This window comes from Pelmatolapia mariae, linkage group LG18, assembly GCF_036321145.2.
Source record: "Pelmatolapia mariae isolate MD_Pm_ZW linkage group LG18, Pm_UMD_F_2, whole genome shotgun sequence".
In the NCBI taxonomy this organism is placed as follows: Eukaryota; Metazoa; Chordata; class Actinopteri; order Cichliformes; family Cichlidae; genus Pelmatolapia; species Pelmatolapia mariae.
The window spans coordinates 29,807,977-29,822,486 of NC_086243.1; the positions used below are offsets into that span (position 1 = coordinate 29,807,977).

The window sequence follows — 14,510 nt, forward strand, 5'->3', positions numbered from 1 at the left end:
ATGGTCAAAATGCATGCCTTCCTCCTTACACACTTCAAAACAACTGAGATCAGTAACTTTGCCCCTGTTTTTTGGACTAAATCAAGTCTGTGAGCACTGAAATGAACTTAAATTTAAACTTTTGATGTCTGATGTGTTCGAGAAGACGACATCGAAATGGTTCAAAGTATTTTCTGTTTTTTATGCTGTCTCATTGCAGAACACAGAGTAAGACTGAATAGCTTTTAACAGTATCCACAGAGCAGTATTGATTTGTTTACCCTTTTACAGTAAAACTCAATTGCTCTGATAAAATGGAATCTGTGTCGGCAGCCAAACAGAAAAACATCAACATGGCTTACTTCTTAGGAGGAAATGAGCCGTTGATACACTGAATTAGCTGCGGTGAAGAGAACATGAAACTTGATTAGTAGAAACAATGTACCATAAGTCTACTCATTCTGCGAGACCAATAATATCTTGTGATACACAATAATGGTGGAGGAAGGATGCTTTTGACAGGCCTTAAATGTAAACCATCATTGTGGTTTTGATCATCTTCCAGCCAAACCTTTTTCTCATGTTCCTCAGCTTTGGAATCAGTCAAACCAATCAACAACAATTTAACAAACAATAATTATATTAGGGAATCTAACCCAAGCACACGTAGGGATCCATGCTCATCAGGCAATCTTTTCTTCTTTTAAACAAACAAACAAGGAAGCTCTCTAATCATGCCATTCTCACACTGCAGGATGCAGAAAACTGCCAGCGGACTCACAAATAAGCTCCGATAGAGAGAAGCCGTGTTCTCGCAAAACACGAGGCCCGCCGCGCGCCTCTCTTTTAAGTAGCCAGAGCCCAAGTTCCCCTCGAAGACACTCTTCAGAGGGAAGAGGAGGTGAGGCAGAGAGAGGAAAAGCAGAGAAGAGGAGGCTGAAAAGAGGAAGGTCAGGTCTGTGCTACAGAAATCAGAAACTAACAGTTCTTAACAGAGTTAGCTTTTTACAACCTGTCATAAACAACGAGTGAGTTCGTGTATGTTTCCACCGTACAGGGAATTTGAAATGGTATTCTCTGTGTAGGACGACAAAGTAAAACTACCACATTAGGGAAATATGCTGAATAAAAAATGTAGTTTAACTTATTTTTTTTAAATGGAGATCTTCAGTAAAGACCACATATTATAAATCATTCACCTCAAACTCTTTGCTAAGCTTTGGAGATGGAGTCAGTACTGAGCAGCACTTCTGCTCTTCTGACTGAAAGACAATTTTTCTCTTCCAAAGCAATTTTCAATCTTCAGCTTTTTACCTGATAACTTTTCAGAGCTTGATTTTTAGTTGTATGCTTGCAAAAAATATGAAAAGCTTAAGGTTATTACGACAGATATTACTACAGAGAGAAGAACAAGAAGTTCAGAAAGCAGAAAAGCAAGAGACCGAAGTGATACAGGCAAAATTAAAAATAAAACTGATCTCAGAGGCTGCAGAAAAAACAAAATCCCAGTGAAGAACTAAGAGCTCAGCAAACACTGCAAACACTGGTTCATTGAGCTTTAACACACTTAGATCAATGAACAGAGCAGCTATATCAACATAATCATCCTCGTCTTTCAGCTCTATACATTAACACGTATTTAGGTTTTAATTTCTGTTTGTGTAAATTAATGCTGCTGCCGGTCACGAGTGCGACGTTCGGCCGGGTCGACTCACCGGAAGGTTTCTGGCCGAATCCAGGAAGACAATGAGCACCGCAGACGAGAGGCCGTCACTGGCTTGACTGCGATCTGCTCTGATGCTCGACAGCACCTGGGAGGAAAAACGCAAAAATAGGCTCAAGCAGAGTTAAAGTTCCAACAAAGCAAGACAACATCTCACATAGCGAGTTTAAAAATGTAAATGGAGTGCTGGATTTAAGCTCCCTCTGGTGACTGTACCTGGTCCAGCCTTTCAGGGGTGGACAACAGAGACAGCCACTCCAGTTTGAGGTGTAACTTCCCTGAAGCCACATCTTCCAATGGAAACCACTGAAGTGAAGAAAAGTTTTTGTTAATTCTCAAACTAGAACAAATGAAGCAGATGAAAAAATAAAGGTAAAATCCAGGTTTTTGTCTTTTCTTTATTAATATTTATCAAAAACATTTTTTGTATAATATATTCAGTTCGTAAGAAGACAAATTAGGTTCTTCTTTATATTTCAGGAAGAGCAAAATTGTAATTACAGCAAATATCATCACTCATTTACTCTTTATTGAATTACTTAAAATGATGCAAGTTATAAAAATAATTCTTAATTAAAAAAATAGTGCAACTTAAATTCACTAGTTCAATCTATTTGTTTGACATCATTAAGTTTGAGTGGCTATTGTGATGTCAGATAATGCAAAGCAAACAAAAACACAACAAATGACATCATATGCCTGTCCATCAGGGTCCTACTGAAACTTACAAAAACATAACATTATTACAAAGTGCAAAAGAAATATCCAAGAGTTTCTACTTGCATGTGCAGCAACAAGCAAACAGCAGTAAAGTATAATGTGATAAGTGAATAAAATTGCTAACTGGATCGTTAAACGACTGAAATGTTACTTTAAACCAGCAGCGTGCCAAAAGCATTGAATGCAGCACACACCTCATCGACCTTCTGTTCCTTCTGGAGCTCGGCCATGTCGATTCCAAGACTGGAAAAACAAGTTATGTAGAATTTAAATACAAATAAAATTTTAAATCCCCGTGTAATATCCTCAAATGTCTTATTTTGCCAAACGCCCAGTCCTAAATAATAACAGCAATTCACATTTATCAAAGATTGTCTGGGTGTTTGGATTTTTTACAGGGAAAAAAATGAATTAGTTATAAATATAAGCTGCTGATGAAGTTTCCTTATTTTTGCCTTCTGTTGATTAAATTTTCACAGAAGGTTTCAGAATGACGCTGACTCATCACAGCACACGACAGACTGTGTCGTGACGCTGCGCAATAATGAAGTCTGGTGGGAAATGAAATTCAGACACGCAGCGCTGCTTTCATTAAACGCCACCAAGGATTCGGCTTGAAAGCTGCGATTGCTTTCAGAGGCCTCGTCCTTTGATGAAAACCTGTTACGAATCACATCAAACAGCAAACAGTAAAAATTAATGAGAAAAACACTCATAAGATTTTTTAAAGAAGTTTTCTTTAAATATGAATTGCATGTTTCAATTTATAAAGCCAGTCATCAACTTAATACTACAGTAAATAAAGCTGAAAATATCTAAACATTATGCTTTCTCCAAGCCAAGGTGGCATCCTCAAAAATAACAAATATACTTTAAAAAAAAGTTACAAAAACAGAAAAAGCACCACACTTTTATTTATTTTTTTTAGCCACTAAAGAAGAATTTGTTTTTGCATTTGACTTGATAGATGAATAATTATTTAACCACCACGTAATTAGAAAAGTAAAACACTAAGTTCAGGATGACAGCTGTTGTTTTAAAACAACAGTCTTCTGTGACTAAAATCCAGCCTAAGAAGCAGCGTTACCTTCCCAGAAAGTCGTCCTGATCAGGGTCTTCATCGAACAGTTCAATCTCCATACTGCTCCCCGAGTGATCATACACCAAGGCCTGAAAATAAACAAATTGGCATTACTACATACTGCACACACACGAACAAATGTGAAGGAGTGGCTGCAGACTTGATGGAAACACACTGACTTTGTACTGAGCAGGTTCACTGCTGGTGCCAGATAAAAACAAGACAATAGATTACATCCAATTAGATGAATTTACTAATTTCTTACTGTCAGGAGAAACATCATTTATTCATCATCATTGTTCATTCACCTCTTCCACAAAGACAAAGGGAAGGGAACAGATAAATAAAATATGTTTTGGTGGCTCACAAATCAAACCAGATGAACATGATAAATATTTAAAAAAACAAACTCATGGACAGATTTATCTTTGGTCTCTTTTTTGGACTTTTGATCAAAATATTAAAGCGCAGAACAAAAAAAAACCCAACCCATCATTTAGTCTTGACTTTAAGTTTCTTTAAAATCTAAAAAATAAATATTAAATCTTGTCACTACATGTTATGTGTTTGTGTATTTTAATGGTGCAGTTGGGGCCGCATAACATACAAATGGTAAATGTAAATGGTAAATGGCCTGTATTTGTATAGCACTTTACTTAGTCCCTAAGGACCCCAAAGCGCTTTACACTACATTCAGTCATTCACCCATTCACACACACTGGTGATGGCAAGCTACATTGTAGCCACAGCTGCCCTGGGGCGCACTGACAGAGGCGAGGCTGCCGGACACTGGCGCCACTGGGCCCTCTGACCACCACCAGTAGGCTGAATCAGGAGATTGGAAAAACCTTTGATATTAAATACTGTTATATGTTACAATAACCCTACAAAACAAAAAAGATTTTAGACAATATTACACTCTAATCTTGTCACCAGTGACTCTGTGCAGCGTCTTTTGAAGCTTACCTCATAAACTTCGTTCCACTTTGGGTTTACGGTGTCGTGGATGACTTTGCTCTGAAAGAGATCCATCCCAATCTTGATGACTCCGTACGGATCCGACTTCCCTTTGACCAGCCCTCCCAGGAACTTGTCCTTACGCAGCAGTTCCTGAGCCTCGATGAAGTGGATTCTCAGGATGCACTGAGGACACAGAAAGATTATTATCAGAGCTTCTGAGGGCATTGAGAAAATCATCTAAATTACAGATTTATTCACCTATTTAATTTATGTATAGTTTTTAGCAGCTATAATTTACTTGGCTGCATTGTGTTACCTTGGGAATGGGAAAGCGCAGTCTAGCCATCTGGGCCTCTGACACTAGCGGGATGTCAATGCGGTTTGGCAGCACCAGGTAGCTGTAGATGATGTCCTGCAGTAGATTGTCACATAACCCACTGACAGAGTGATGGACAGGGGGAGAGAAGGAGAGAGGGAAGATGACAAACAAATGTAAGAAAAAACTGATGTTATATTGTGTTAAAATATCCAGGAGTGCAAAGTGAGGCCCTGTGCTCAGGCATGCTTCCCTCTGGTTCCTGAAATGCATTTACATAATATTCACATGATGATTAGTGGCTGAAAAACAGATCTTTACCCATCCAGAATGGAAACAGCCAACAAGTATACTGAGACAGCAGTAAATGCCAGCTGTTGTTTATGTACAGATTCAGTACTGTGGTATGTCTAAGTATATGTGACGGAGTCAGGTGACCATACAGTTTGTCACATATCTGAGCCACACCCACGAGAAGCACACGACACACTGACTTATGAATAACATAAATTCTGAAGTAATCCTCAGATGCAAATTTGGACCCAAACTGACAAAAAAGCTAACAAATAAATAGAAGACAAACAACCATTTTTCCTGTGCAGAAGCAAGCAGACAGAAAGGCTCAGTGTTCTGAATGAGCTGTAACTGCTTGGCAGGAACTATTTGTTTGGCGGCAACTACCTCCAGGTAAAACTGTTCTAAAACAGGAGTAATCAAGACACTGTTTCTGGGAGGAATCATGTTCTTATTGAATTTCTGAATAGTAAAAGTTCAATCACCTCCTCTGTATTAAGCCAAAATGATCTCTGTTTGACAGCAAACTAAAAACTGTGTATGGATCATCCTTTGATATTTGACCTCTTTCCTCTAGGTGGCAGCAGCATCCTGTGTAAGGAACAGCGTCGGCTGCTTTCAGAAGGGATGACTTAATCCTCTGGAGCAGCTGATTCTGGGTCAGCTTTACTCTGGGATTTCACATCAGCGCAAACTTGATTTTAGTGTCGACACGCTGATTCCTGAGCTGCTTGCTTAACTACATAACTGTCTCCAGATGAGATTAAGTGGTGCAATTCTGCTGCCAGGCCCCTGCTTAAAACACTCAATGAGGTTTCAACACATCCCATCAACCCTATAAAAGGAGCTCAGTTTGGTATTAGACTGAACATTGTGTGTGTTTGTGTGTGTGGGGGGGTATGTGTGGCATTAATGCTGCTATTCAAAAAGGAAGCAGCTAGGGGTGACCTCAGGTTTTCCTACTGTTTCGGGGCTAAATGCAAATACTCAGTGAGGAAATATGAGTGCCCTCACGCACAGGAAGAGGTGGGTGGGGCTATCGCAGGTCTGTAGCTCAATCACCACACACACACACACACGTGCACACACAAAAGTGCGCACACACACACACATTTTCTTTGAACTTGCTGAACAAGGATAGTTACATTTCACGGGTGGAGTTATTTGGAAACCACAGTGTTTCTCTGCTGACAACAAATAGTAAACCACCAGCCAGCAGCAACACGCCAATGAAGGCGTAACAACACAGCTAGCAGTGTGCTAACAGCAGGCAGGGCAGGGAGCTGTTGCTCTGATAAGGGTTTTAAATGAAGCAAACTTCAAGAACTTAAAAGTCAGTGGGAAAAACCACTTTGGTGCAGACTGACATCCCAACAACAACAACTGGATGGACTTTTATACAGACTGGGCTCTCTGAAGCACACTGTGAGGCACTCTCACACCTCTGACACTGTGTGACAAAAAGTGCTGCACCAGTATCAAATCATCAAGAGCATAAAGGCTCCTAACAGCCCTTTATATACACTTTACTGTACACTTACGTTTAATAGCACAGTGATGTTAAAAGGCAACACCATCGGACAAGAGCAAGAACCTGGAAGCCGAACTAAACAGAAGATGCTTTAAACGCTATCTAGCAAACACACCACAATGTTAGCGCGAGACAATTAGAGCTCAGGTCTTAGGATCTGGGCTTGACTTTGCTGTCTGTTTCTCTGCCAACACTACGTGGTTTTATATTTGTTGCCTTCACAAGTTAAAAAAGTCAAAATAACTCTTAATGCCGTTTTCGTAAAAGTGGTAGAAGCGCCACGAGAGCCTCGTGTAAGCCTGGTTAAATACTAACCTGAAGTGGTTAATAACCTGCATCACTGATCACTGTTATTAGTCGCATGTTAGCTTATTACATTAACCTCAGTCTGTCAGCTCACATTTGTACAAACATGAAGCATGGTGATGTGCCTTTGCTTTCAGCTCTCTCCACCGCTGCAAAAGGTAAAAGCACAAACCGCAGGAAGCTCACAGGCTGTAAAATTCATTAACATTAACCTTATTAATATTTAGGACGATTATTCTCTTGTAAAAAAATACAAATTGGTAGTTAAAATAAGAAGTTTTGACAATTACTTTCATCTAAGGTTACACATGTCTGTGAATTCAATGTTTCGCAGCTAAAGGCAAAACAAACCAGAAAAAGTCAATACTGACAAAGTTTGTTGTTACATTTTGACTTTAAGGGGGAAATAAAATAAAAATCCCCTAATGCATCAGAGACACTTTTGACATAAAGTTTCATCACGTATGATCGACTTTGGCAGACGAGTTAATTAAAGCAACAACTTGAAGGTCTTCTCTGAAGTTAAGTTATTGTAGGCATAAAAGACAAGCCATAAAATGAAGCACATGTAGTGATAAAGATTTCAGTGTCTTTTTCTGCTGAACAATCTATTTCACTCAACCAAGGGAACAAATTACCACACAGCTGGATCTGGCAAACACATTTGCTCCCTTTAAAATGGAATAAAAGCTTAGAAACCAAAGAGTTCTCTGTGTCCCTAAAGATGAAAAAAAGAATTCCTGTCTGGAAAATCTTCCCACAAATCCAACCAACATCCCATCTCTGTCTGTGGCAGGTCTCCTTTCATAATAACACAGCTAAAAATATCAACACTTAGAGGGGAAAATGAATGGTTATAATCCATTCTGTGATCCTGCTTTTAACGTAATAGTTTGAGCATCAGAGCCCGAGAGCCTGCTCTGGCTGCGTGTCCGCTGTGATCGTCTCTTTAACGTGATTCCGAGTGTTCAGCGTGTTTGAGCTTCCAAAACTGTAACGTGGTGAAACTCATCGGAGGTGAGATATTTTCTGATTAAAATTTAAGTGATCCTAGTTCAGCCAGACTTTGATGTTGTGTCTGTCTTCAGCTCATACTTCCAGGCAGCTGGGAAAAGAGAAATCATGAATCTTGAATGAATACTAAATAAAAAATTATGTGTTACAAGGCTTTTTATTTCCCATAAAAAGCAGTTTGCTTTGAATTGCCCAAATGACACTTCTAATTTGTGTCTTTTCCCCCCACAGTTTTGCAAAGTAAGAGTTTTCACAGCTATTTTAATAAACAATCCAACTCTAAAGGAACTAATAACTGACCCTGTAAGTCATTCAGGGTCTGATTCCTCCAATTTTTGTGTTAAACACTAATAGTTTGCAGTTGCTGCAGCTGGAAGCAAGCTGCAATCTTTGCGTCATGTCCAGGTCAATTAATATTTCCATGAGCTCAGCAGAATAAGGAAAATATTCTTGAATGGAAACCAAAAAGGAAAACAAGTCTTCTCACAAAACACAGCAGTGAAAAGCAACTGGGTTTTATTAAAGGTGGGTAAGCCGTCTCTTTGTCACTCACTACATTCTTACAGATTAGGCGCTCTCGGCTCCCACAGCATCCAACTTTAACTCACGGACTCTTAAATCTTCTCAAATAATGTGCCCAGCGATTCTCACAATATGTCGTAATAATGCACATCTGGTTTCTATGTGAGACGAGGAATTAAAGTTTACACGGCATTAAAACCAGAATGAAATATTTGTCATGCTCAACAACTTCCGCAGCAGCATGTGAGCTACACAAAACACTTTGGAATCATAGTGCGTGTGACAGTCACAGCTTTTGAAAAAATTCAATCAGAAGACCGAACTTCTCTATTTGACTTTAACCATCTTGCTCTCCCATAACAAACCCTTCCCTGCACTGTGGGGATGCCGGTCTCTCCAGTTTGTTGGAACTGAACTGAACTGAACTTAAAGAATATCTCCTGCTTTTGTAATGCAAATAATTGTCAATCCAGCCTGTAACAATGCATAACATCCTCAAAAATCACACAGCAGATTTTATTTATAAATAGTTATCCGCAGGTACTTACTTGACACCAGGAATGTCCAACATATTTGTGAGCCCAGTCCAATTGATGTCCAGCAACTGAAAAACAGACAAATACTACAACTTAGATTTATTAAAAAGAAAAATTAGAAGAAGATGAGAAAACAAAGCAAAAGGCCATTTGGTGTTTTCAAAACCTCAATGCTTCCTGATGAAAATGTGATGACAGAGAAAGATATTACATGTTTAGACTGGATTTTTGAAGGTTTCAGAGTTCGGCAAGTCTAAGAATTTTCAGCAAATATGATTAAAAATTCCCTCTGCACTCACGTTATATAGTGCTTAAAAGCTTTTTGTGCCATACTAAATGTTAACATTTTAATAAAAATTCAAAAATGTGAATGAGTCAATACCCAAATATAATCTCAGCAAAACCACAGATTTATTCTTTTTACTCCAAATAATAAACCAGACAATTTTCAACTATATGACAATTCTTAACGGTATACTTTTTATTTTTCATTTCATACAGATGATGAAGCCAAATGTTGAAATCATGTGATTCCAGAGTAGATAACGCTTGATAGGTTGCTAGTTTGACTCCAGCTGGAGAAACATATCCCCCTTGGGGGGGTCACATCAGGACGGGCATCTGGTGTAAAACTGTCAAATCAAATGTGTGACAAGGGAGCAGCCCGAAGCAGCTCGATGTAGATGCTGAAATAATAAAGACAGTCTCTCTGAGATCTTCTCCTGCATATTAACAGCTCCTCACTGAGTCAGCAAGACAAAGACGGGAACGGTCAAGGAGCCCAGCTCTAAATTCAGTCGATATAATCGATACGGATGCTTCCCGTGTGAATGCACACAGCAATGACTGCAGGCATTACTTTATGCTAACAAATAATTAGCTGCAAGACATTAAGTCTACATTATAAGAGCTAATAAAAGAGATCCAATGTCATCATAACATTTGACAAACTCCTGACAAACAGCGAACTTCCTCTTACTCATTACCACACAACAAACAGTCAAGCTGTTTTAATTCCCTGTGTTTCTGCTTTTTAGCTATTTCCAACTGTCAGGAATGAACAATAAATAAATTGTGTAGTAAAATGTCACTTGCTGTAAATGTCTCTGGAACATGTTGCACTTTTTGAATGTGTATTACTGCTAATGTCACAGTTACCAGTCATTTTTATCTAGAAAATTATACGAACACAGATAGCATCGGGACAACAGGAAGTTCAAACAGTGTGTTTAAATTTAGACAAGATCATATATGTCAGTTGTTAGCCTAACATGGTGTTTGTATGCTAGCGTGTGTATGATAGCATCTGTGTGTGTTTTTCTGTGATGGGGGATAAAAATGTATGAAAGCTTCAGATGAATCAGACTAACTGTACAGAACAGTAATCACAATATTTACACTACGAAACTTTCTTATCTTATTCAAGATAATCTGGTAAGTATGAGCCGGTCAGCTGCACAGAAACAACAGAGTGAATAATGCAAACAGAAACTTTATTGAAGGCACTGCTACTTAATGTGTTTTTAATGACACAGCAGGTTGCCAGCATGCTCCCGTGATGAAACCCAACATGCAAGCGGCAACATGTTCCCGTCATACAGCAACTGATTCCACAAGGGAGTCACAAAGGGCGTTAACCAGGACTCTCATATTCAGAAAGATAGCTCAACCTGGATTTCTAACCCAGTTATGAGGCTTTTGTACTGGAACTTTAACTGGGTTTCTTGAATAACCAGATAACAAGGAGAAGTAATTAACCACTTTGATTCTAACCCCACATTCCTGGCACACCCAAGTAAAGTAGTATGAAGCCAGTGGTATTACTTGTGTGTACACTCACACGCCTGCTTATTCATGTAATGATCTAATCCTCAAAACATGCAGCAGGTCATACAAGTCAGCGTTAGTTAGAAAGATTGAAGTAAATCTGTTGCTATGTTATGATGGTTGGTTTGAGTTGAGGGTGTCAAGATATAATTACTAATGAAAACCTCGATAAAAAGGAAAAGGTCCTCACACTGCAACATTAGACGTCAAGATGGATGGAAGAAAAGAGCAGAAGATGCGTTGGAGTTTAACCCGTCATCCAAGAAAATACATCTAAGGCTGCAGCGAGCACAGGCTTACCAAAACTGGACAGCCCAAGACTCGACAGGTAGAGGTGGAGCAGCTGTGACGGAAATATTTGATGGCACACTTTGGTCTCTTTAATACCAAATAATGATTTGGATGCGACACCCTACAAAAAAATTTATGCCGACACTGTGAATCTCATTATGGCCAAAATTGACTCCTGTTGTTTGCCGTCTACCTCCAGGAGGACTCTGATCCAACCATCATGACAAAAAATACAAACAGTAAATGAATCCATGAATTTACAACTGCTGTGCTTTAAAATGTATCTGTGTAACACTTTCAATTAAAATGGAATAAACAGATAAAATGACATAAAGGAGACCTGAACAGGTGGATCACGAGTTTCTTCTTAAAGGTACCAACAGTGTCTAAAGAAGTCCGACAGATGCAAGTTCAACAACTCGGACCCACAACCTCCAAAGCAAAACTCTTTTAGTTCTTAGTCTGGACCTGGGTACCACAAACAAACACTGATCAGCTGACCTCAGAGACCTAGCAGTTACACAATCCCATCGCACGCGTGGAACTGAATCAAGGCACATCATTTGGAAACCACTGATCTAGAAACCTGATTTTTCAGAGAGTAACAAGAACCAGTCTCTGTCCTCAGTTTTTCGGGACGACAATCGGCTCACTGATAGTTATCGTTCACTATCACAGGACTGCACTGCATTGCACAGCTCACAGGACAATGCTCAGACTCTTGTTAGGAAATCACCCAGCTCAGACTAACACCACCCCACTGATCATAGGAGTGGGAGCAGTTGCCAGTTATCCAGGTTAACATATGTGTATATATGTATATGTAGACTTAAGGTCGAACAATGTCTTGCCAGTGCTTTTATTATATGTTTTCAAGAAATCATTACATGCTACTTTTAACAAAAGCAATAATATGTTAGTGTCAGAGGAGAAGAGTGTGTCTGCAGGAGTGGGTCAGTATCTCTGAGAAAAGGAAACTGAAAATAATTATAAAAGAGGACTCAAATGTGAAATGTTGCTAACGTCATTACAACAGAAGCAGACTGAGTAGCAATGAGGGAAAACCGACGTGAGAAACTGGCAAAGTTCTAGTACAGAGTAAGATATATGTATATATAACAGGAAATGAGTCATAATAAAAGCAACAAAACTACGCTTTACAAACGTAAAACTGATTTAAACAATAAATGCATAAAAATCACAAATTCTACACCTAATAAGACTTCACAGGTGTGCGTCTTTTCTTCTTTTGAGAGTCATTACCATAAGAGACAAATGATTTACAGCAACGCATGTCTTTCTGTGGCCTAGTTAGCTCTATGTAGATCATGGTGGACCACAACAATGCTCTGCCAGGCTGGCACAGGAAGAGAATCGAAGCAGCTGGGGGATTTCAAAGAACATATTAGAAATGAATGAAATCACACAAAAAAGAACAAAAGATTCAGTAGTGTTTTTTTATTTTGAAAAGCAAAGTATAAACACAGTCTGCAAACATGCAAAACTGCTCTCTGCACTGGCTGAGGAGGTTATTTCGTTAGAATTCATTTTCACACCACAACTGATTTGAGTGTCATCCAACTGCTATTTGTGGGTTTCTAAGCAGGCATCAGGCTGTAGGTTTCACTCTGAGTGAAAGCTGCTGCGTAGTGTAAGTGTAAGGTTACTCGTTTATCATTTTTTTATGAATGCACAAAATCTGGACTGGATACTGAAATGCTTTCATTCGTTTCTGCGCATCTGCAGTTTAGAGGTGTTTCATGCTTGCTGTGCCATCCGTGTGTTTAGCGTGTTTGCAGAAATTTATGTTGACTACAGTCGATTCCCATTGGCTTCTCCCTTCATCTCTCTCTCTCTCTTTTCTTTGCTATTTTGGCCTCGACACCCGTTGGACAGGTTGTTTTACATTAATATCATCGGTTGCCATCGACTCAATAAAAAGTATCTTCATTACATCGGCCTCCTTTCTGCTCCACTCCACATGAACAGTGGAAGTATTTTCAGTTTCTCTATGAGTGAAACTGAAAATAGAGAAAAAAAAACTTGTGCTACCATAAATGTCAGCAATGCAGAGACTCACACCAACATAAAATAAATTTAAAAAAAATTGTTTTTATTTATATAGCACCTTTCTAGACAGAGTCACAAAGTGCTGAACATAAGGTAACAAATAATAAAAGGTAAAACAGACAATACAAAACAGGCAAAAATTAATCAAAAGCAGTTTTAAAAGGTGAGTTTTGAGTTGTTTTTTTAAAAACAACTGCTGAGTCCACAGGTCTTACGGTTCCACAGTCTCGGGGCCACAGTGGCAAAAGCTCTGTCACCCTTAGTTCTCATCTTAGTCTGTTCTATAGCAAGTAAGCCTTGATCAGATGACCTCAGGGACCTGCTAGGGACATAGGGCTGTAGCAGATCAGAGATGTAGGCTGGTGCCAGTCCATGCAAGGCTCTAAATGTCAAGACCAGGATCTTAAAATGGACTCTAAATTCAACAGGAAGCCAGTGTAGCTGAGATAGCAATGGTGTCACACGTGAATACTTAGAGGATTTTGTCAAAAGCCTATTTGCAGCGTTTTGCACAACCTGCAGACGATCCAGAGAACCTTTGCTTAGACACATAAACAGTGAGTTACAATAGTCCAAGCATGAGGAAATAAATGCATGTATAGCAATCTCCAGTTCAGAGATAAAATAGGGCTTAACTTAGCCACATTCCTTAAATGATAAAAACAAGACCGAACCAGAGAATTCACGTACCCATCCAATGTAAGAGTCGAGTCAAATGTGACACCTAAATTCCTGATAGAGGATTTAACATACATCGGTGATGTAGATATGAGGAGAACCACTCTAAGGCAGTTCCAGATACACCAACCCAATGTTTAAGACTTTCAAGGAGAATGTGGTGGAAACAGTGTCAAAAGCCGATGTGAGGTCCAACATGAGTAGGACAGGGAAAAAAAATTAGCACAAATAATTCAAGTGAATTCAAATTATATGTTTTCTTTATTGCATTTATCAGGTTCCAGCTGTTTTTTGTTCACTGCTAATAAATACACATTCAGTAAATATAGTTGTTGAAAGCATTTCTGTGTTTACTTTTCATTTTAAACAAGTTAAATCTGATTACAGATGACCTAATCTCCGCTCTGGGTACACCCTGCACAGGTCAGATTGGGCAGGTGGAAGGAATTTATGGATGGATGATTATAGGCAGACACAGCATTACAGAGACAGGAAATATAATGAGAAATACAGCTTGTTGTTCTGACACTGGTTTCGGATCAGATACTTTATGTTGGCAAACACCCAAAACCACGGTATCAGCTTCGGACTGAAAAAGTAAAAATTTCTTCAGGTTTCTTCAGTGAGGTGTTTGTGTGAAGTGTGAGAAAGAGCTGCCCTTA

General features: G+C 39.1%; 1 protein-coding gene across 5 annotated transcripts in view; it reads right to left on the reverse strand.

The window, feature by feature from the left end:
* esyt2a (extended synaptotagmin-like protein 2a) overlaps positions 1 to 14,510 on the reverse strand; it is a 53,943-nt gene that overhangs the window by 10,961 nt on the left and 28,472 nt on the right. For 4 of the 5 annotated variants that reach the window (XM_063461342.1, XM_063461339.1, XM_063461340.1 and 1 more), the window contains exons 8-15: positions 8,995 to 9,050; positions 4,780 to 4,900; positions 4,470 to 4,646; positions 3,510 to 3,592; positions 2,617 to 2,665; positions 1,919 to 2,008; positions 1,695 to 1,790; positions 761 to 862 (exon numbers count right to left, since the gene is read on the reverse strand). In XM_063461342.1, coding sequence (XP_063317412.1) covers positions 761 to 862; positions 1,695 to 1,790; positions 1,919 to 2,008; positions 2,617 to 2,665; positions 3,510 to 3,592; positions 4,470 to 4,646; positions 4,780 to 4,900; positions 8,995 to 9,050 — 774 coding nt within the window. The remainder of the gene's footprint in view (positions 1 to 760; positions 863 to 1,694; positions 1,791 to 1,918; positions 2,009 to 2,616; positions 2,666 to 3,509; positions 3,593 to 4,469; positions 4,647 to 4,779; positions 4,901 to 8,994; positions 9,051 to 14,510) is intronic. The other variant, XM_063461343.1, reaches the window with a different exon arrangement.